The following is a 21,101-nucleotide window of genomic DNA, read 5'->3' on the forward strand; positions in this document are numbered from 1 at the left end:
ACCCTATAGGGGCTCATGGGCACCGCCAGGGGGCGCCCCAAAGCCTTTGGAGCCCTGGCCCCCAGCGCTTCCGCCACACCCGGAAGTGCTGGGGGGAAAGATGATCGGGGACACCCAGAGTGCTTCTGGGTGCGCAGCCAGCACTTCCGCCACACTGGGGAGTGCAGGCGGAAGATTGTTGGGAGGCATCTGGAGCACATCCAGGTGACTATAAAAGGGGCTGCCTCCCTCCATTCGATGGCTGGAGTCGGGTGGAAGAGGACGGAGCTCGGAGGAGAGGAGTGGAGGCGGTCAGAGACAAAGAGAAAAGGCATTGTATTGAGGGCCTGAACTTTGGGGTCCTCCCTGCGTGGAGTTTGCATGTTCTCCCTGTGTCTGCGTGGGTTTCCTCCCACAGTCCAAAGACATGCAGGTTAGGTGCACTGGCGATTCTAAATTGTCTCTAGTGTGTGCTTGGTGTGTGGGTGTGTGTGTGTGCCCTGCGGTGAGCTGGCGCCCTGCCCGGGGTTTATTTCCTGCCTTGCACCCTGTGTTGGCTGGGATTGGCTCCAGCAGACCCCCGTGACCCTGTGTTAGGATATAGCAGGTTGGCTGATGGATGGATGGAATCTAAATTAATTAGATATAGGAGGATGCAGGGAATTAAGCCATTGTTGAACACTGCATAACTGGTGTGCCAATCAATTAATACCAAAATATAAAAGTATAGATAGATAGATAGATAGATAGATAGATAGATAGATAGATAGATAGATAGATAGATAGATAGATAGATAGATAGATAGATAGATAGATACTTCAGGAGGAAGATTATGGTATGGACAAAATCATGCAAGTGAAGAAAAAAGAGAGAAGCCACAGGGGAAAAAAACAAGAAGGGGACTCATGAATATGTTTAAGATAAGAGCAAAAAAAGGAGTTTAAACATAATATCTAAAATGTTTAGAAGTGTGCGTTAATCACATAATATGCTGTGTGTTGCCAGGAGGCATAACAGCAGAGAGGATTTGTGAAGTGACTATCGTATATTATAAGCTGGAATGGCGGTGAAATGCTTGACAGCTTAGTAAAATTTCATTACCTTCCTTTGTCTTACAGTAAACTGCAAAACTTAATGTCTTGTGACATAAGTGAAGAAAGCTACGCGGTAAAATAATGACTACTCAAAGGACTAAAACTATTCAGGTAAAGTATCACAAAATGTCTAGCAGAACCTGATTCACCTCTTGTTGTCCCATTGCCACTTCAGTCACTGTAGATGAATTGCATTCATACAAAAATAAATGTTTTAGCAAAGTTGTACAGATTATTTACATTGGAATATCAACAGAATACCAATAAACTAGTGTGGGCAGCTCTGGCTTAAAGGGTAGTGCTGCCGCCTCACAGCTTCAGGAGACGCTGTCTGAACCCCAAGCCTGTCACTGTCTGGGTAGAATTTACGGGTTCCCTTAATGGCGGTTTGTGTTTTTCCCCTATTTCTCTACTTTTCCTCTCAGTGTTATTGTTCACGCAGGGTTCACCCCGTTCTGGCGGACAAATGCTTAATTTGTCCACAGCCTTTGATACCAGTGTTGATTATTTACTTTCTTTATGCCAGCATATATTGTGTTATGCTCCTTTTGTTTTGTGGGTGTTTTCCCAAGAGGTGAGGCCACATGCCCACCACTGCCCACAGCCCTATAAAGGTGGAGGGTATCTCACAGTATCTCTTTTCGGTTCATTGAAATGCTATACGGAGTTGGAGTTTGCTGTGCTTTGTGCTTCTTGTGATTTTCAGGATTTTGAACATGTTGCTCTGTTTTTTCACTTTGCCTCTGAATATCTGTTTTGGGACTTGTCTGCTTTTGATTTGCTCTTGTGCTATAGTCAACTTCGTTTTGCCTCTTATGCTCAAAGGAGTTTTGCTTTTATGCCTCTGGGAATTTTTGAAAATAAACCTATTTTATTTATAAAGATTCTGTGTTTGCCCTATCAATGCCCAGGTTTTGACGAATTCACCACTTCTACTGGCCATTTTTGAGAGATACTTTGAAACTGCTTGTGCTGAGTAACCCCCAGTTCACAACACTCACATCCCAAAGACATGCATTTTATGTCAACTGTTGACTGTAAATTAGCCCAGTATTTATGTTAGTGGTTGAGTACTTGACAGTGCCCTTCTATGTACTGGAATGCTGTTCAGTGTTTGGTCTTGTCTTGTGCCCAATGGTTCATGAATATTAAATATACTTTACCCCCCAGATCTTAAAACTGGATTATGCAGATTTGTAAAATTTACAGATGGCTACTGTACACAGTGTGGTTTAGTGACTAAGGTGCCAGACTGTAAAGCAGATTGTGGCAGTGCCAGTAAAATACATGAATGTGACATAATGGATCAAAAATCCTGGGGATACTTTGCTGAGCATTCTAAAAGACGTTTGTTGCCCTCTAGTGGAGACAGAGTGAAAACACAAATAACCTGATACTATGCACAGTAAAGTTTGATTTTCTTTTGGATTTAGTTGCCCCATTATCATTTAAGCTAGAACTGGTAAACTTAGATTAAACAAAAATAGATATATGAACAATGTTTATGTCAGAATACTAACTAGTGTAAGTGCCAGGCAGGCTTATCTGGCATCCTGCCCGGGAGAAAAGTCTCCCTTACTGAGAAGGGAAGCCAGAATGGAAAGACAGTGATGGACTGGCAGCCTGTAAGGAATGGATATGGGACCCTTAGCAGGATGGGAGGACAAAACAAAACAGTAGTGGGGAAATTTCCATCTACTAGATCAGTGGTTCCCAAACTCCTGCAGCCACAGGGGGTCCCCAGGATCGAGTTTGGGAACCACTGTACTAGATGGCAGCATCCCAGGACCTCGGTAACCATGTGGATACGTGCAGGGCATGATGGGAGTTGTAGTGTCATGATCTAGCCCTGCTGGTTCCTATGGGTGCTGCAGAGATTCATGATTTGAATGACTATCGCCCGGTTGCACTGACATCGGTCATTATGAAGTGCTTCGAGCAACTGGTCAAAGGTTATATCTGCTCCTCCCTCCCCGACACGCTTTATCCTCTCCAATTTGCTTACAGAGCAAACAGATCGACAGATGATGCCGTTGCGCTAACAATAAACACTGCCCTCACCCACCTGGAAAGAGGAAATACATATGTAAGAATGCTGTTCATAGATTACAGCTCGGCATTCAACACCATCATTCCCTCAAAACTTGTCTTGAAGCTTGACAACCTTGGGTTGGGGACGACCATCTGCAGATGGATTTTCTCTTTCCTCACAAACAGGCCCCAGGTGGTGAGAGTCGGCAAACACACGTCCTCATCACTCATTTTAAACACAGGAGCACCGCAGGGCTGTGTGCTAAGCCCCCACTTGTATTCCTTGTTCACCCACGACTGTGTTGCAAAACACGGCACAAACACCATCATCAAGTTTGCAGATGACACAACCATCATAGGCCTTATCACTGACAACGATGAGACGGCCTACAGAGAGGAGGTGCTGGCATTGAGTAATTGGTGCCTGGATAACAACTTGTCTCTTAACGTCAGCAAAACCAAGGAGATGATCGTGGACTATCGGAAACACCAGGCCATTTACATAAGCGGCGTTGAAGTTGAAAGGGTTAACAGCTTCAAGTTCCTCGGAGTAAACATCACCAAGGATCTCTCGTGGACCCTTCACATAGATACTGTGGTTAAGAAAGCTCGCCAGCGGCTCTACTTCCTGAGGAGGCTGAGGAAGTTTGGCATGAATGCCAACATCACCTCAAACTTTTACAGGAGTGTGGTCGAGAGTCTGCTGACGGGCTGCATTACCGTCTGGTATGGGAGCTGATCTGCCAGCAGCCGGAAATCACTACAGAGAGTGGTGAAGGCAGCAGAGCACATCACGGGCAAGAGTCTTCCTGCCATTGAAGACATTTACCTCCATCGGTGCCTGCGTAAGACAAGCAGCATCATAAAGGACCACAGCCATCCAGCACGCCAGCTGTTCTCCTTGTTACCGTCTGGCAGACGATACAGGAGTCTGGCTGCTCGGACTACAAGACTTAAGGACAGTTTTTACCACCCGGCCATTCGACTCCTCAACAGCAACACCTGAACACTTACATACACTTACATTACATCTACATTACACTACTCACACACAAACTGTACCTGCATACACTCAGAATACTGACTGGAACATGCATCTGCACTCTATGGAATATGCATCTGTACTTATAAAACATTATCTGTGCAATAACTGTCATTTGTACTTGCTGCTCATCCAACTCATATTGCTCTATAACTTCTTTTATACATACACATTTTATTTTATATGGCTTGTCTATTTTTAAATTGTAAATTTTTTTTTTTTTTTTTTAATTATTTTTTAGCTTTATTGGATCTAGGCTGAGTGACTTGTTTTTCTCGTCATACACATTTCATTGTATGTTGACCCTGTGTTAACCTATATATGACAAATAAACCTAAACCTCTAAACCTGATCCCTGTTTTTCGGGGCTTCCACTTGAACCAGAAGTGCTTCCATCAGGTTATGCCCTTGCACCATAAGTACTTCCAGGTCTGACATAAAAGGAAGCCATCCTGCCTCCTCCAGTGGAGTCAGAGTCTGGAGGAAGGAAGGCAACACTCACTGGATGGAGGTGGACAAGGAAGGAAGGAAGAAGAATTGTGCTTGTAACTGCTTGTGTAACCTTTGCAAGCAATCTTGATGAGGTATTTTTTATATTAAAAATCTCTATTTTGAACCTGTGACTGTATTTGTGTAGTTACTGTTCCCTAGTGGCTAGGACTGCATTATAGAGAGAGTGAGAAAATCATCAATGCATAGATATAATCAAATGTACTTGTCATCTTTCCTCATCGTAAGATTAATATAGTAAGCAGTTTAGAAACTTTAAAATGGCTTTTTATGATCAGGATTGGTTGTCCATGTGTGTGCTCTACTGTCAACTGAGTCTCACAGTACCAGACGTATATATTATATGTCTGGTGACAACCCCTGAATGAAACTGAATTCAATGTGGGGAGGAACAATTAGATAGTTTGCTGACTGTGACATTTTTAAGCTAACTGAATGCTTCAAAAAGGTGGACCTCAAGCCAGAGGTTATGATTTAAACAGCAAAAGGCAAAGGTGCTCTTGTCAGCATCATCTTGCTGATAGCAAGCTAATTAGTTATGATTGGTACAACCACCTATAGCTGAAATTCTCCCAGAGCAAACCCTGTTGATCATATAAAGTGTGTTGTGTATGCAGAGAAGACATTACAGATGTTATAAACCAGCATAACTTGTCACAAGGGAAGAACCAGATTATATTTTAGCATTTGAAGACATACCTGGACTTGAGTTAAAAGTGAATGACAGTACACGTCATGTCCTGCAAGACTAGACTAGTCCTCATCCAGTACAGACTTCGGTTTTACAACTGATGCTGCCAGGATGGCCTCTGACTCCATTAAACCTTGAATGTGAATAAGCGAGTTCAGAAAATGGATGGATGAATGTGTCTGAGCAACTTTTGTGGTAATTTATAATAATAATAATAATTCATTACATTTATATAGCGCTTTTCTCAGTACTCAAAGCGCTATCCACACAGGGAGGAACCGGGAAGCGAACCCACAATCTTCCACAGTCTCCTTAATGCAAAGCAGAAGCACTACCAAATTTAGGGGCTAGAAATTTAAAAAATTTTTCACATTGCGTGATGGAGAGATAGTTGTTATGCCTTCTGGTATGATGCATACGCCTTGATTTTCTTTCAGGACTCAGTTGCATCCCCAGGCTTTAAAGTCAAATAACAAATTTAATATACTGTATTGCCAGCTTAGATCAAAGTGTGTGTTATATTGCTAAGTGGCTAACAATGAACTAGTGTATGTATTGTGGCCTTGTGGCTCTGGCAGTGGACTGTATCCCAAGTTACGATTTGTAAGACACTTTGAATAAAAGTATCCGCTAAATGCATAAATTTGTAGGCGGAGTGGTGGCTCTGAGGCTGGGGATCTGCACTGGCAATTGGAAGGTTGCCGGTTCGAATCCCGTAAATGCCAAAAAGGGTCTCTGCTCTGTTGGGCCCTTAAGGAAGGCCCTTAACCTGCAATTGCTGAGCGCTTTGAGTAGTGAGAAAAGCGCTATAGAAATGCAAAGAATTATTATAAATGTCACAATGTCTCTGGTGATGCTGATGTTAGAACCTTTAGTAGTCATTTGCTGCCCTCTGGTGGAGAAGTAGTGACAAAACAGTCTGGTACAGTACATAACATACAGAGGTTGATTACAAAGCCTCCACCACCCTAGTACTTCAATATGTGTGCAATGAATTTAAGCATCAATAAATGTTTTAACAGTTTAGCACCAAGTATTCATCTTATAGTCCTTCCTGATAACATATTGTAGCCCACTGAGTAAGGCACTGCACTGTCAAGTTAAATGAAGTTTATTGGACCCATCTTGTGTTATATTACATGCTGTACTACATATATACACAGTTGCAAACGCCCTCCAGATACAGTTTTGGAACTTTTGCACTTTATTATACTGTATAATTCTAACAAACGTCTTGCTATTATGAGTCTGTCTGTTAGAACCCGCACTATAACAGATGCATGTTACACATGAAGTAAAACTTCATGTTACTGCTTCTGCTTCTATCTCTGCTGTTCCTCATTGCAACATGTTTTGTACAGAAAACACCTGCACTGAAAATTTCACCTTAGATTTTTTATGTATTCTTTTTATATTGTGTTGCACTGTTGTCCTAGAGACATATCATTTAATCTCTGCAGTGTACTCTGTATACAGGACGGTAGTGAGACCAGCTATGTTATATGGGTTGGAAATGGTGGCACTGACCAGAAAGCAGGAGACAGAGCTGGAGGTGGCAGAGTTAAAGATGCTGAGATTTGCACTGGGTGTGACGAGGATGGACAGGATTAGAAATGAGGACATTAGACGGTCATCTCAGGGTGGACGGTTTGGAGACAAAGTCAGAGAGGCGAGATTGTGTTGATTTGTTCATATGCAGTGGAGAGATGCCTGGTATATTGGGAGAAGAATGTTAAAGATAGAGCTGCCAGGCGAGGGGAAGAGAGGAAGGCCTAAGAGAAGGTTTATGGATGTGGCGAGAGGGGACATGCAGGTAATGGGTGTAACAGAACAAGATGATGAAGACAGAAAGGTATGGAAGATGATGATCTGCTGTGGCGACCCCTAACGGGAGCAGCCGAAAGAAGAAGAAGTGTACTCTGTATATGGCAGGATGACAAATAAAGCTGACTTCACTTATTGTTTGATATGCATGTTACATAAGGAACTTTTTACTGACATGTTTGCTAAGAACAATTAACAATTCAATGCCAACAAAAGACACACAGAAATGGTTTAACTGATGACTCCAAACTAGCTCTGTGAGTGTGCCCTGTGATGAAATTGTGCTCTATCCAGGCTTAGGTCTTTAATTTCACCTGACGCTGACTAGATTAAGATCCGGTTCCATACGTACACCCAAACTCAATAACTCTACACTAAATTGGAGTCATCATTTAATCTAACTGACATCTTTAGCATATGGGAACAAACTAGGGGGCTTACAGTAAAATATAAACACTGTAATTAAAGACATTGATTAGACAGGCAAATTAAGTCCAATTCCTGAAGCTAGGAGACAGCACTGCTAACTAGCAGTAATAACTTTTCGACCAAAAAGAAAGCAATATAAGTAATAATCCCACCATGCCTTTATCCATACCCATTTATTACATCACAGGCTTTGTGATGGCTGGAGCCTACTCCAGTAGCATCAGGCTGCAGCCCAAGGTAGAACTGCGGCCATCAGAGCAAATGCTCAGTTAACTACCAGAGGAAAACCTACACAAGCAGGACGGAGAACTTGAAAACTTCACAAAGGCCATGACCAGGCCAGGAAGTAAATCTACAGTGAGTACCTAAAGCCGAGAGACAACAACACTACCTGCTGCATCTCTACATCACTCAGGTAATGAGTTAATTCATTTACTTTTTCAACATTCTTATTCCAGTTCAGACTGTAGAGACTGAAGCCCATCAAGGAAACCCATCAAGGAGACGCAATGTGCAAGGCAGCAAAAAGACCTGGATAGGATGCCAGTCCATCATAGGACAAACTCACAATGGACAATTCTGAGCTATTGATCAACCTAATCAGTGTCTGTTTTAGATGTGGAAAATAACACAATGCAGACAAAAAGATACAGTAATATACTGAAAACATTCACACTCGACACAGACAGCACCCTGGCTAGGGTCAAGCTTTGGTGTCAACCACCTGCTAGTCATTTCAGATTATAATAAAAAATGTTTTTTAAAGAAAATGACAATAGAGTCAACTCTTAACTTTGCTATTCAATATATTTTAAACTACAGCTGATCAGTTCATTCTTTATGTATTGTATTTTTCTCATATTTGTTTTACACTTTCTGTATAGAACATCAGAAAGTCAAACACATTCGACACACTGTGTCTCTCTTATGTCTTAGCAAACTTCAGTCTTGCATTGATTTTCTTTTACACGGAAACATTAAAGGAATACTCCACCCAAAAATTATATTTTTTTATACATTACATACCCCATGCAGTTTGCAGTGATAGCTACAAAAATTTTAATCTCATGTTTTCATACCAAATGTAGACAAAAAAGTTTATGATGTAATGGAATGCAATGATGACCAGTTCTGTGTAACGGCATATATATAAAATGTGAAAAATGTCCCTGGAAAAAAAAATGGTCACGTAACTAGTGTCACATAATGCGCATGTCCATTATGCATCCATATGCTCAAAATTTACAAAATGCACATAGTTTTTGCTGAAATACTATTAATACTTAATTCCAGAAAACTCAGCATACAAGATAAAACCAAAAAGACCAACTCCCATAATACTGTGCATGCAAACAAGACATATTAGAAATTTTCTTGGCTATCACTACAGACTACATTTGGTAAGCAACATAGAAAATATCATTTTTCAGGTGGAGTATTCCTTTAAGATTAAGAGCATAGATTACATGATTAAATTAATGTTTTAAACGTTGAATCCAGGTGCATTTATAGATATAATACTTCATGTCACAGCCTAACAATTATAAGAGTTCAGAACAAATTAGCCTTCCATCCATTTTTTCATTGTTCCAGTAAACACCTGCTGGGTTTTCACAGTTCGTCCTGGGAACAATTAACACAAAGATGGAACCAGTCTGGGGTACAATGCTATTCTACTGCAGTCCAGTTGCCATTTAACCTCATAGCCTGTGCTTGAACTTTGGAAGGAAGCCAGCTGAAATCTGTGGGAACAGAAGGAAATGTACAAATTCCATACGCAAGCCAAAGACTGAAATGGACTCCAAGTACAGTATGCCACCTAGAATAGTCCTTAAAGCTTGAATTCTTGTTTTGCACCCTGAAGGAATGCATCAGTGTTATGAGGTTGTTTTCAATGTATGTAAAAAAGTAAGATTTCTGTCACTTACGCTGTAGCTAAGCATCCAGTAATAGGCCGAGAGGAATCCATCAGGCAGACACCTGGAAGAAAATATTATTGTTAAAATAAACATTAGGTTCGGATTAGTCAGGAGTGTCTCAGAACAAAAGCTCAAGACTGACCAGGCTGGAAATCTAGTTGCCGACATACAGACAGTTGCTGGACAGAACCATGGTGATAAACCTAAATCCTACCAGCCTCAACTTTAAAACGAGAAATGCTGTTAGTAAATAAACATGACACATTTATTCAAACTGCAGAGACAAGTACATTGTTACATTATTAATAAACAATTACTTGAGAATTTGATATACAGTTACACATGATTGGCTTGTTTCTCTTTGGTTGCATCTTGAGGTATGTCATACTGTCTCACAATTGTATGTATAGCCACAAATGTAGAGAAAAGTTCTGCATTTTTAAGCTGTAATTAGAAGAGACACATATGCAACCATGAGTTATTGTGAACTAATTAGTATATTACAGATTGAGCATCCCTAATCCATAGTTTCCAAATCTGAAACCGAAACCCCTGTTGTTCAGTTTTGATGATAGTGTAGGAGTCGATGTAAGGTTGAAAGAATTGGGAGCTATGTTCATGAAAAATATGAATTGTAAAATATGCATTCAAAGTAACCAATGTGTCACACCCCATCAAATGGAGATGAGAAGGACTGCCTTTAAGAGAGCTGATATCTAACATCCATAGAAGATTCAGATTTCAGTACTCAAAAGCACCTGAATCAGAAAATCTGCCTAACAAAACCAGTGGAAGCACGGACAAGGCTGGATAGCATGCACTTTCTGATGGTATGTCTATACAAATATCTAAAGTTAACATGACTGTCTAACTGAAAAGCAAACATGCCATGCCAGAATATAGCTGCAGTGCTTTAGCACGCAGTATATACATAGACCACAATGCTTACTGTATCTACACTCACCTTGCTATTGTTATGCATCTAGTGAAGCAACAGTCAAAACGACAGAAAGATACCAAAGCAGACAGAAACACATCTCAAACGCGTAGAACAGTGGTTTACGTGTGATTGTGTCACTGCGCTCCTTCTTCTTCTTTCGGCTGCTCCCGTTAGGGGTCGCCACAGCGGATCATCTTCTTCCATGTCTTTCTGTCCTCTGCATCTTGCTCTGTCACACCCATCACCGGCATGTCCTGTCTCACCTCTTTTCCTCTTCCCTGGCAGCTCTATCCTTAGCATCCTTCTCCCAATATACCCAGCACCTCTCCTCTGCACATGTCCAAACCAACACAATCTCACCTCTCTGACTTTGTTTCCCAACCGTCCCACTTGAGCTGACCCTCTAATGTACTCGTTCCTAATCCTGTCCATCCTCATCACACCCAGTGCAAATCTAATCATCTTTACCTCTGCCACCTCCAGCTCTGAATATATAAATTAATTGTTAAATTTAAGTCACCTTGTGCTAATGAGATTCTGAATGGATTAAAGCTACTGTATGTTAGCTTTTTTTTTCTCAGAGTGTTGAATTTTCGACATTCCCCTCCGTGGCCTGATGCACATGAACCTGGAGCACAACCCCTAGTGACACCTGATTATTCAGGTCAGCTCCCTTTCTTGGCTTAAAATCTCTCTTGATCTGATGTGAGTTAAATACAGGTTTTTAGAAATCAACTATTTGATGCTGTCCACAGCTAACAAATCAATACATTAAACAACAGCTTCTCCAGTAAACTTTACATATGGAGGATAATGATCTGTTTGGCTCTCCTTCATCATTTTCTGGCAAAAGAATAGCAAGCGCAAAGCCAGTCACTGTCAGGCAGCAAGCACAAAGGTGACACGTTTCAAAAAACATTCCATGTAAAAAAAATATTTAGTACAGAAAAATGAATTAATCAATTGATCTTGAATTTAAAATCAATGTGGATCTATTTTGTTTAATGTTGATAGTCTGTGTATACAAAATAAGGTGTCAGTGGAGTTGTTGTTAGCACTGCAACCGTGCAGCACCAGAGAACTGGGCTTAGATGCTGGTGTGAACTTTGTAGGCATGAATCTGTTTTGAAATTTATTTGTAGGAGTCATGAAGGCCTCTAATAAATACGGTAGTATATTTTCAGTCTCACTAACTGAATGAAGACATTACTGGAGAGGATCCTAATATAGCCCAACTGTCTGTGTAAAGAAGCTGTGCAGGCATATCATTTGTTAATGTCTTAAAGGAAGAACAGAAACAGTTAGCCTATTAGAAATCCCACTGGAGTAATTGCTGTGTTTTCCATTAGATGGCACCCTTTATCAGTTGGCTTCAAAACAGGCCTGGATTGAGGTACTTTTAAATGAGATGGCACAGAGACAATTTTAAATAGAAAAATCATTCTAACTTTAGCTGAAAGACAGATATTCAGGAAAGCTTGCATTTATACATTAACATTTTTTTAATGTGCTTTAAATGTGAAGTTAAGTGTTTAAATTTTACTGTGAATATTAATGTCTTCTGCGGTGGGTTGGCACCCTGCCCAGGATTGGTTCCCTGCCTCGCGCCCTGTGTTGGCTGGGATTGGCTCCAGCAGACCCCCGTGACCCTGTGTTCGGATTCAGCGGGTTGGAAAATGGATGGATGGATATTAATGTCTTTATTTAAAGAATCTAAAGGCTTTTAGATTACATTTTACAATTTCTTTTCATTTTAATTATTGTGCTAAAGGCAAATCTATTTTTTTTTGCATTTGAATTAAAATGTTCATTTGGGTTTATTAAACTTTGAAGTTTTCCCAGTGCCAGATATTTTCTTTTGATCAGCGCAATACAAATATACTAAGTATCCTTGATCACACTGCACTTGACCTTTGCATTCTAACAGAGTTGTGGTTGAGCTCCTGATTTGTTGCTTTGCTTCTGTTTAAACAGAATTTCGCAAGAGATTACACATACAGTTATGTGAAAAAGTAAGCTCATCCTGTGATATTTTTGTTTTCTTTTTTAAAATATGTGAACATAACAAAATCTGATTTTCAATTTAACAGTATCTTTAGAGGACGACACAGTGTTAGCACTGCTGCCTCACATTAAGGAGACCAGGGTAGCATGTTGTCCCCATGTCGGTGTGGGTTTCCACCGGGTGCTCCGATTTCTCCCACTGTCCAAAGACATGCAGGTTAGGTGAACTGGAAATGCTAAATTGGCCCTAGTGTGTGCTTGGGGTGTGTGTGTGTTTGCCCTACAATGGATTGGCCCCCTATCCAGAGTTTGATCTTGCCTTGTGTCCTATGCTAGCTGGGATAGACTCCAGCTGCCAACACTCCTCCTATAAAGCCTAACCCAAGACCCAAAGCCTTGGTCTGAATTAAAAAATGTCAGTATCTTTAAATAAAGGTAACTGCAAAATGAACAGATATATAATTTCTATCTGTGGAAAAAGTAAATCCACCCTTGACTCTAAAAGCTGGCATCACCTCCTCAAGTTGGCATTTCTTAGAACTATCTAGCAGTCTTTGACATTGACTTTGAGAAAATGTTCTCACTCCTCTATGCAGAATTCTGTGCAATGTTTGAGGGGTGCCTTGCATCCACAGCCTGTTTCAAATTCCCCCTGCAGGATTTTAGATGGGATTCAGATCAGGACTTTGACTTGGTAATTTCTCTCTTTTCAGCCATTCCTTGTGGGTTTAGTGGTACATTTAAGGTAGTTGTCATGTTGCAATGTCCACTTTTGATTGCGGTTCAATCACAGAGAGGGTCACATTATCACGAAGCACATTCTGGTGCAACAGAGAATTCCTAGTGGATTCTTTGATGGTGGGCAGCCCAAAACCTCAACATTTCCACCACCATGCTTTACAGTTACTATCAAGTTCTTCTGGTGAAATTCTATCTTTGCCTCTTGAATCCAGAGGACATTCTCTTCATGCCTCTCAGTCTGCAGCTTTGTTCTAGGAGTCCTGTGGCCTCATGTATAACGCGGTGCGTAAAATTCACATTATAACATGGTGTACGGACAAAAGCGGAAATGTTCGCAAGTACAAAAAAATCCAGATGCATAAATCTGCACGAACGCCAACTTCAACGTTCTTCCGCTACATAAATCCTGGTCAGCGTGAAAAGTAACGCACGTGCACACGCCTGCTGTCCCGCCCCAACTCCTCCCAGAATTACACCTCTTTGAATATGCAAATCAATATAAATAGTCCTTAAGCTCAGCCTTCTGTGAAAAGACAATGGCAAAAGCACGGGGGAAAATAGAAGGATTTCAGCGAATACCAAGTGGAGGTAAGGAAAAACTTACTATTTGTTGGTTTAAACAGTGATATAATCAACAAAAGGAAGTTGATCGAGTGACATAGCCTGTCGGAGAAACTCAAAAGCTCAAGTTCACAAAGATGCACAGTGCCCGAAATAAAGATCAGATATCAAAGTCGCCGTGAAAAGGCGAGTCGTAGCCCACCGTCTGAGTGTCATATGAAAACTTATTAGGGTTCAGAGAAAAAAAAAAAATAGGGACACAGTGAGAAAAAAGCTCGAAATGCCAACTTTAATCTCGAAATTTCCACTTCAATCATGTAGTTTATTTTGTCATTAAAGTAGAACATCATAAACTTCATCTTTAAATTGTTTAATTTACTGGTTTCTCAAGTACCATCGTAACTAAAGTAGCACATTGAATGCTTTGTATTGTATGTGTTCTTCTATGTGTGTGAATCACTACGTGCTTCTTAAACGGACTTTCTCTTCCTCCGACAGGACACAGAATCCATTACATTCGTGATATTACAGCTCTCTGAATAATTAAAATACTGAGATGTATATGTGATATCATTTTCATGATGAGAGGAATTAAAGCATGTTATTAAACATGGGAACATGGTGGCGTAGTGATAGTGACGAGCAGGCGCCATGTCCACAAATTGTTCCTGCCTCCTGCAAGATGCTTGCTGCGCCATGCGCGACCTTCGATGAAATAATTTATTGCAGCAGTACTGTCTCTTTCAAACGTACTAGCCCCCAATTCCTGTCCTTCTTTTTCTTTCTCCAAGTAACCAATCGCCACACAATCAGCTCTGTAATAGATGTTAAGCCATCTGTAAGCTTAGAACTCTGATTCTTCAAAACTTTTAAGGAACGTTGAAATATCTTCGTAGTACATGTTTAATTATTCTATCCATCTACCTTCCAGAGTCGCGCCAGCCCCAGCAAGAATACAGCGCGAGGCAGGAACAATCCCTGAACTAGCTAACGCTGCGCCACTGTGTCCTCACATGTTTATTTATTAACAATATAGATTATTTAAATGACGTTAACATTTTATCTGTATAATGTAATAAACATATTTTGCTGCATTTCATCTTAAAAATGACATTGTCATCATATGTAAATACGTGCTTTATAAAGTGGCTCAGGTTGTGCAATATTATTACTGTATTGCAAGTTTACAGTGAGGTGATTGTACTTATAAGTACAAACAGTGCTACAAGGAGCACTTGATGGACTGATTGAGTGCGTTTATAGCTCTTGGGATGAAACTATTTCTGAACCGTGAAGTCCATACAGGAAAAGCTCTGAAGCATTTGCCGTGTGAGAGCAGTTCAAATAGCGAATGGCTGAAGCAGCGTGTGCTTGACACTGTATAACGGTAATTGTCTTTCCGATCAGCTGCTCCGAGTGGTGCAGTGAGAGTAATATGGAAAAAGATGATCTGCTGTAGCAACCCCTAACGGGAGCAGCTGAAAGAAGAAGAAGAAGGTGCAGTGATAGTAACAACGCTAAAGTAGCTATTTAGACTAGTTTGGCCATTCCATGGACCATTATATTGATACAGGTTAATTACAATCAGATGCCCTAAACTAATAAACAATATGCGGTTAATTTCAGTGTGTTTGATAAAGCTGGCATTGTGGATGTAAAAAAGAAAGGGAAACCACCCGGGAACAGCAGCACTACTTTGACGCTGGGTGCTACCAGTTTGCAAAACCGAGCAGAGAAGTTGTGTACGCCAGGGTTAGGATACCATGAAAATGTGCGTGGCTTTACGGCAAGTTTAGGTTTTATACCTCGCGATCTGAGCGTGGAAACGGGCTTACGCAACATTTTTGTGCGTACACACTGTTTATACATGAGGCCCCTAGTCTTTATTTAGGTCGCATTTAGGTTAGCATCGTGTGTACTTACTTTTTCACATGACTGAGAATTTCTGAGGCAAAAGAATACAGAAAATTTGAATAAGTAAATATACACTGTAACTTAGTAAATGTCTAATAAGGTGAAAGCATGTAGTAATTGAGTCATTAACAACGCAAAATCAGCGATGGTCACCTCATTTATTAATAAATACAAACACCCTACTGTTTACTTGCACTTGTGGACATGAACAATGTATTTCTGATGTTTATTAAAATAAAAAAGTTGCCAAACAGTGACAGTGGCATTTCAGTTTATATTTTACCATCTGAACATTCTAAACTCACCAGCATAACAATGTAAAAAATTAATTTTGCATTGATCTGAGGAAGTGTAAACTTTTTTGTCAAACATTATTTAATTGTGAAATGTAAGGGTTAAAAACAGTATTTTGTTCAGCTAATGTGTTAATGTTCATAGTGGGCTGTGCTCTTACTACATTTCCATGACTAACATGTCTGCTGATTCTACTGTATAGCCCTCTGGGATCTAAAATCAACATGATTTAAAAATATCAACCATCAGTCATACATTTATAAATTCTACAATTAGCACAAAGCAAAGTGTTCAAGGTGGTGTGGTGGCATGCAGAGTAGCACTGCTACCTCACAGTCTTGGGTTCAAATCCAGGCCCACTTCTATTGTGTGTGGAGTTTGCATATTTCCCTTGTATCTCTATGGTTTTACCTGTGCACTCTGTTTTCTTCTATATTAACTTTACTTTGAATTATCTTAAAGAGAATGTGGGAAGGACTTAGTATATTATTTTTGATTGTGGAAAATATCTACAATTTTTTACAAAATGCAATCAAAATAAGTCATCCCACTCAAAAATACTATTCCCCAGTATTTCTTTAAATGTAGCCCAGTTGGTTATGAAACAACCAAATTGAGCAACAAAGTTGCAGACTGAGATGCCCTCTTCCAGATCTTCATTTTACCACAGTGTAAACACAGATAGAACAGAGATGTTAATTATGGGAGGGAATGATATTGATCACAACAATATTTTGTCATCATTTAACATAGTTGGAATCACCATTAGTTTTACAGAATCAGCCTGCAATCTAGGTGTTATCTTTGGCATGTCACTTAAAGTGCACATTATAAACTGTCCAAAATATGTTTCTTTCATCTTAAAAATGTTGGAAAATTAAGGCATTTTCTAAATATGTGGGATACAGAGAAATTAACTCATTCATTTATTTCTATCCACCCATTCCATTATCCAACCCACCATATCCTAACTACAGGGTCACGGGGGTCTGCTGGAGCCAATTCCAGCCAGCACAGGGCGCAAGACAGGAAACAAACCCCAGGCAGGGCGCCAGCCCACCACAGCATTTATTTCCAGTGGAAATAAATAAATAAATAAATAAAAATTGTGGAGCCTGAAAACCATGAGGACTGATTGAGATAATTTATGTCAGGTAGAATGCCTAGAGGGGGCTGGGTGGTCTTGAGGCCTGGAACCCCTGCAGATTTTGTTTTTTTCTCTAGCCATCTGGAGTTTTTTTTTTTTTTTTTCTGTCCTCCCTGGCCATTGGACCTTACTTTTATTCTATGCTAATTAGTATTGCCTAATTTTATTTCTGTATTTTGTCATTTTTCTCTTTCTTCATCCTGTAAAGCACTTTGAGCTACATCATTTGTATGAAAATGTGCAATTTAAGTAAATGTTGTTGTTGTTGTTGTAGTAGGATTGACTATTGCATTGCGGTGTTCACTAGATGTTCAAATTGTACTTTATAGAGCTTCCAGTTAATCCAAAATGCTGCTGCAAGAATTCTTACAAGAACAAGAAAATACAAACACATATCTCTGGGTCTACAGATTTCAAAATCCTACTTTTAACATATAAAGCCTTAAATGGCCAAGGTCCGGCTTACTTATCATTGCCTGCAAACCAGAGAGCACACTAAGATCTCAAGATGCCTGCCTGCTTATGATTCCAAGAATTAATAAAATAACAATGGGATGTTTAGCTTTCAGTTACAGGGCCCCTAAACTGTGGAATGGTCTGCCTGCTACTACAAAAGATGCCCCTTCAGTCTCAGCTTTCAAATCCCAACTGAAGACTCACTTCTTTAGTTTAGCTTACCCTGACTAGAGCTGCTGATTAACTATGCATATTGCATCTCTGTTGTTAGTCACTAGAGCTAAAACATAAGTAATATGATAGTTTTAATTTGTTAATAACCCTCACCTATTCTATTTCTCTTCTTGGTACTCACATGTGGTATTTGGTGCCACTGCCCTAATGCCAAGTTGTTTACCTGCCTAAGGAAAAGTCATCTCTGATAGAGGCCGGCCCAGAGCTGACTCAACTGTGGAATATCCAGCAGGGGAGAGGCAGCCTGATGGCCGAGGTCTCCAGGACTCAAATCGGAAAGCAGAATCATACTATGTGATATAATGTACTCTTGGATTTTGCTCTGTTCTTGTACAATTACTATTGTTCTATTGTATTGTATTGAGGATTACTTGTGTTTTGTTCTGTGTATTATATTGTATTGACCCTATTTTTTTTGACACCCACTGCACTCCCAACCTACCTGGAAAGAGGTCTCTCCCTGAATTGCCTTCCCTGAGATTTGCACTATTTTTTCCCTACAAGGGAGTTTTTTTTCTTGTCTTCTTAGAGAGTCAAGGCTGGGGGGCTGTCAAAAAACAGGGCCTGTTAAAGCCCATTGCGGCACTCCTACGTGATTTTGGGCTATGCAAAATAAATTGTATTGTATGCCATAAAATCTGTATACATAAAAAGGTAAGCAGTGTGGTTGTGTGTTTGTTTGTTCAATAATCACACAAAAACAGCTGAACTGATTTTCACAAAATTTTGCATGTGCCTTTCCATTGGTCTAACTTAAAATATAGGCTATATGTCATTTCAGGAAGAGGGACTGCAATTACAATCAGGCAGTAGGAGTACACTTCAGTTCATGGATGACATCTTCATCAGCACGCACAAAGTTTTCTACCGGTTAAAGTGTGATCTTAAAGACTATAATTAGGGAGAGTATGTTCTTCTCAACTAATGTGGATAATAGTTTCATTGTCTTTCTGGATTACAGGTTGTGACTAACAGTACCTTTTTGTCTAATCATGGGTAGCATTTAGCCATGCTGAATTTCCAAAAGAAACGTTTTCCTTACTAATTTGCACTGACAAGGTACTCTGGCTAGTACTCGCTGAAGTATGATTGTTAAGGCTGTTAAGTGGTTAACACTGTTGCCTTACAGCTCCAGGTGACTGGGCTTGAGTATTGACTGTGTGGAGTTTGTAGATGAACCTGGATACAGCTGGGAATATAATAACAAAAGAAGGCCATAAAATTGCACCAGTGTTACCTAGACACCAGCACAAGGGGGCATGGGTGGGACATGATGACATTTGCATATGGAAATAGTTCTTTAAATTTGAAAGTAACTATATAATGGAAAGACAGTGGTGGATACTGGGTAATGGAACAGTAGTTTGCTAGTAGTTAGGGTGACAGCAAGAGACCCATTGTGGTACAAAGGGCTGCCTGTTAATATTTATAACAAGCAGGATGGAGGACCTGGAGATGTTAAAGGGAGTGATAGTACTGAAGTCCTTTGGGTTCCAAAGCCTAGTACTGACTCTGGAAGTTATTCTCTGAGGTAGTATATGAAGTAGTTCTTGATCAGGTTTTAAAAGCCCTTCAGTTCATTCAGTGAATTTACTTGACGTTAGCTAGAGCAGTGATTCTCAAAGTCAGTCTTGGGGACCCACATGGCTGCATTAATTAGTCTCACTTCATTAGCTGATCTTTTTCTTCTTCTCTTATTCTGCATTCCAAAAACTCACTGGTACCAATCAATCCATGAATACACATGGAGGGAGAACACACAAACCTCATGCAGGCCCTGGTAGCGTGAGGCAGGAATGACAGCTCTGTGTTACCACTCTGCATCTATGTTAAAACTTCAATACTTAGCTTACTAGACTTCAACCTGATTAAAACTAAACTACCTATTACTTTTGTTCAGTTGTCACTTTGATTGTAACATACGTGTGACTGAAGCACATTGTTACAGGCACCAACAGGCAAAACCTTTGCAAAATAATGAGAACACTTTTACGAAGCAACACAGTATTTTTTTTTCAAGTGGCAAGAATAATCTGTTGTATTTTTCTCATTTCTTGCATTCAAACCCGGTTTGTGAATGCAGTAAGTACTCTAACAAAATGAAGTCACTGATTTTAATCACATTACATGAGAAAGTCTTTCAAGGTCAAGTGCTTGGTCATCTTTTGCCCTAATTTTCTCATGCTCATGTACAATATTAATGTCAGTCGTTTACCTGTCATAAGGGCTTACCCTGTAATTACTTTTTTACTAAGTTTCTGCATGTGAGTCATTCTAAGCTTTAAAACCAAATTAAGCATTTACCATATGCTCATTGGTCCAAGTTAGTGACATGATGTATTAATTTTGGGGCCAAGTGTTTAGCCGATCTCCACAGCAAAGCCATTAGTGCCAAGTGTAAAGGGTGGAAAATGATGACTCAGCATAGGGATTTGGTAATAATTATTTGGTTATTTGATGGTTGAATCAACCGCAAACAGTTATTTATTGCTTGCATGGTTCAGGCAGATGACAGAGGTTCAGTAAAGTTCAGGAAGTACAACACGGAACAATTAATTTCCATTTCGGTGTCTTGTCGCTTCCAGACTAAAAATTATTTTCTTCCTGCTCAACACTCTGTGGTTTCTTAGTGTAACATTCACAATAAGCAGTTAATTAAGCTTCCGAGCTCAGAGTTTACAAGTCGAGGTACAGTTTCAAGACAGCAGATGGATCATGGAATCAGCCAAGGAAATTTGATTTATAATAAACGTGTAAAAAAAACACCTCTTATGTTTTAATGTAATAACCCTAAATATCACAATTGTGGATGGGACTAATACAATGGTTGTAATCATAATGTAAATGGCATGATAAATGCCTGCAAGTCCTACGCTTTACCAAAAATAAACTTAAAAAATGTATCTGGGGAGTCAATTTCCGAGCACTGCACACAGTGGGGAAATAAGGCAGCCAAAAGAAAATGCTAAAGGTTCTCTAAGACTGAGAGAAGTCATTAAAGCCCACAAATCATTTGTTTTTGTAAATATATATTAACATACAAAATAGTAGATACTAGAAATATTTCAACAAAGTGGAGGCTAGCCTGCTTCAAAGTACACTGAGGAATGCTCACAACTGGGCTGGATCCTTTGGCCTAAGTCAGATAGACTTTGAGTTGCCCTTTAAGAACAGCTGACTCCTGAAACTTATTTTCCATGATCTGTATAGGCTGGACATTTGTTCTTCTCTTCTCTGGTATCTACTGATCATCAATCAGCATGCTTTACATTAAAATGTACTTACAATAT

General features: G+C 39.9%; 1 protein-coding gene across 7 annotated transcripts in view; it reads right to left on the reverse strand.

Moving 5' to 3' along the window:
- The window catches only part of LOC114666113 (spectrin beta chain, non-erythrocytic 1), a 521,913-nt gene that overhangs the window by 286,939 nt on the left and 213,873 nt on the right, over positions 1-21,101 (reverse strand). For all 7 annotated transcript variants that reach the window (XR_007933536.1, XM_051919168.1, XM_051919167.1 and 4 more), the window contains one exon: positions 9,530-9,581. Coding sequence is in view for 6 of the 7 variants with exons in the window: in XM_051919168.1 (XP_051775128.1) it covers positions 9,530-9,581 (52 nt within the window). In the remaining variant the exon portion in view is untranslated. The remainder of the gene's footprint in view (positions 1-9,529; positions 9,582-21,101) is intronic.

This window comes from Erpetoichthys calabaricus, chromosome 15 (genome assembly GCF_900747795.2).
Source record: "Erpetoichthys calabaricus chromosome 15, fErpCal1.3, whole genome shotgun sequence".
NCBI lineage: Eukaryota > Metazoa > Chordata > Cladistia > Polypteriformes > Polypteridae > Erpetoichthys > Erpetoichthys calabaricus.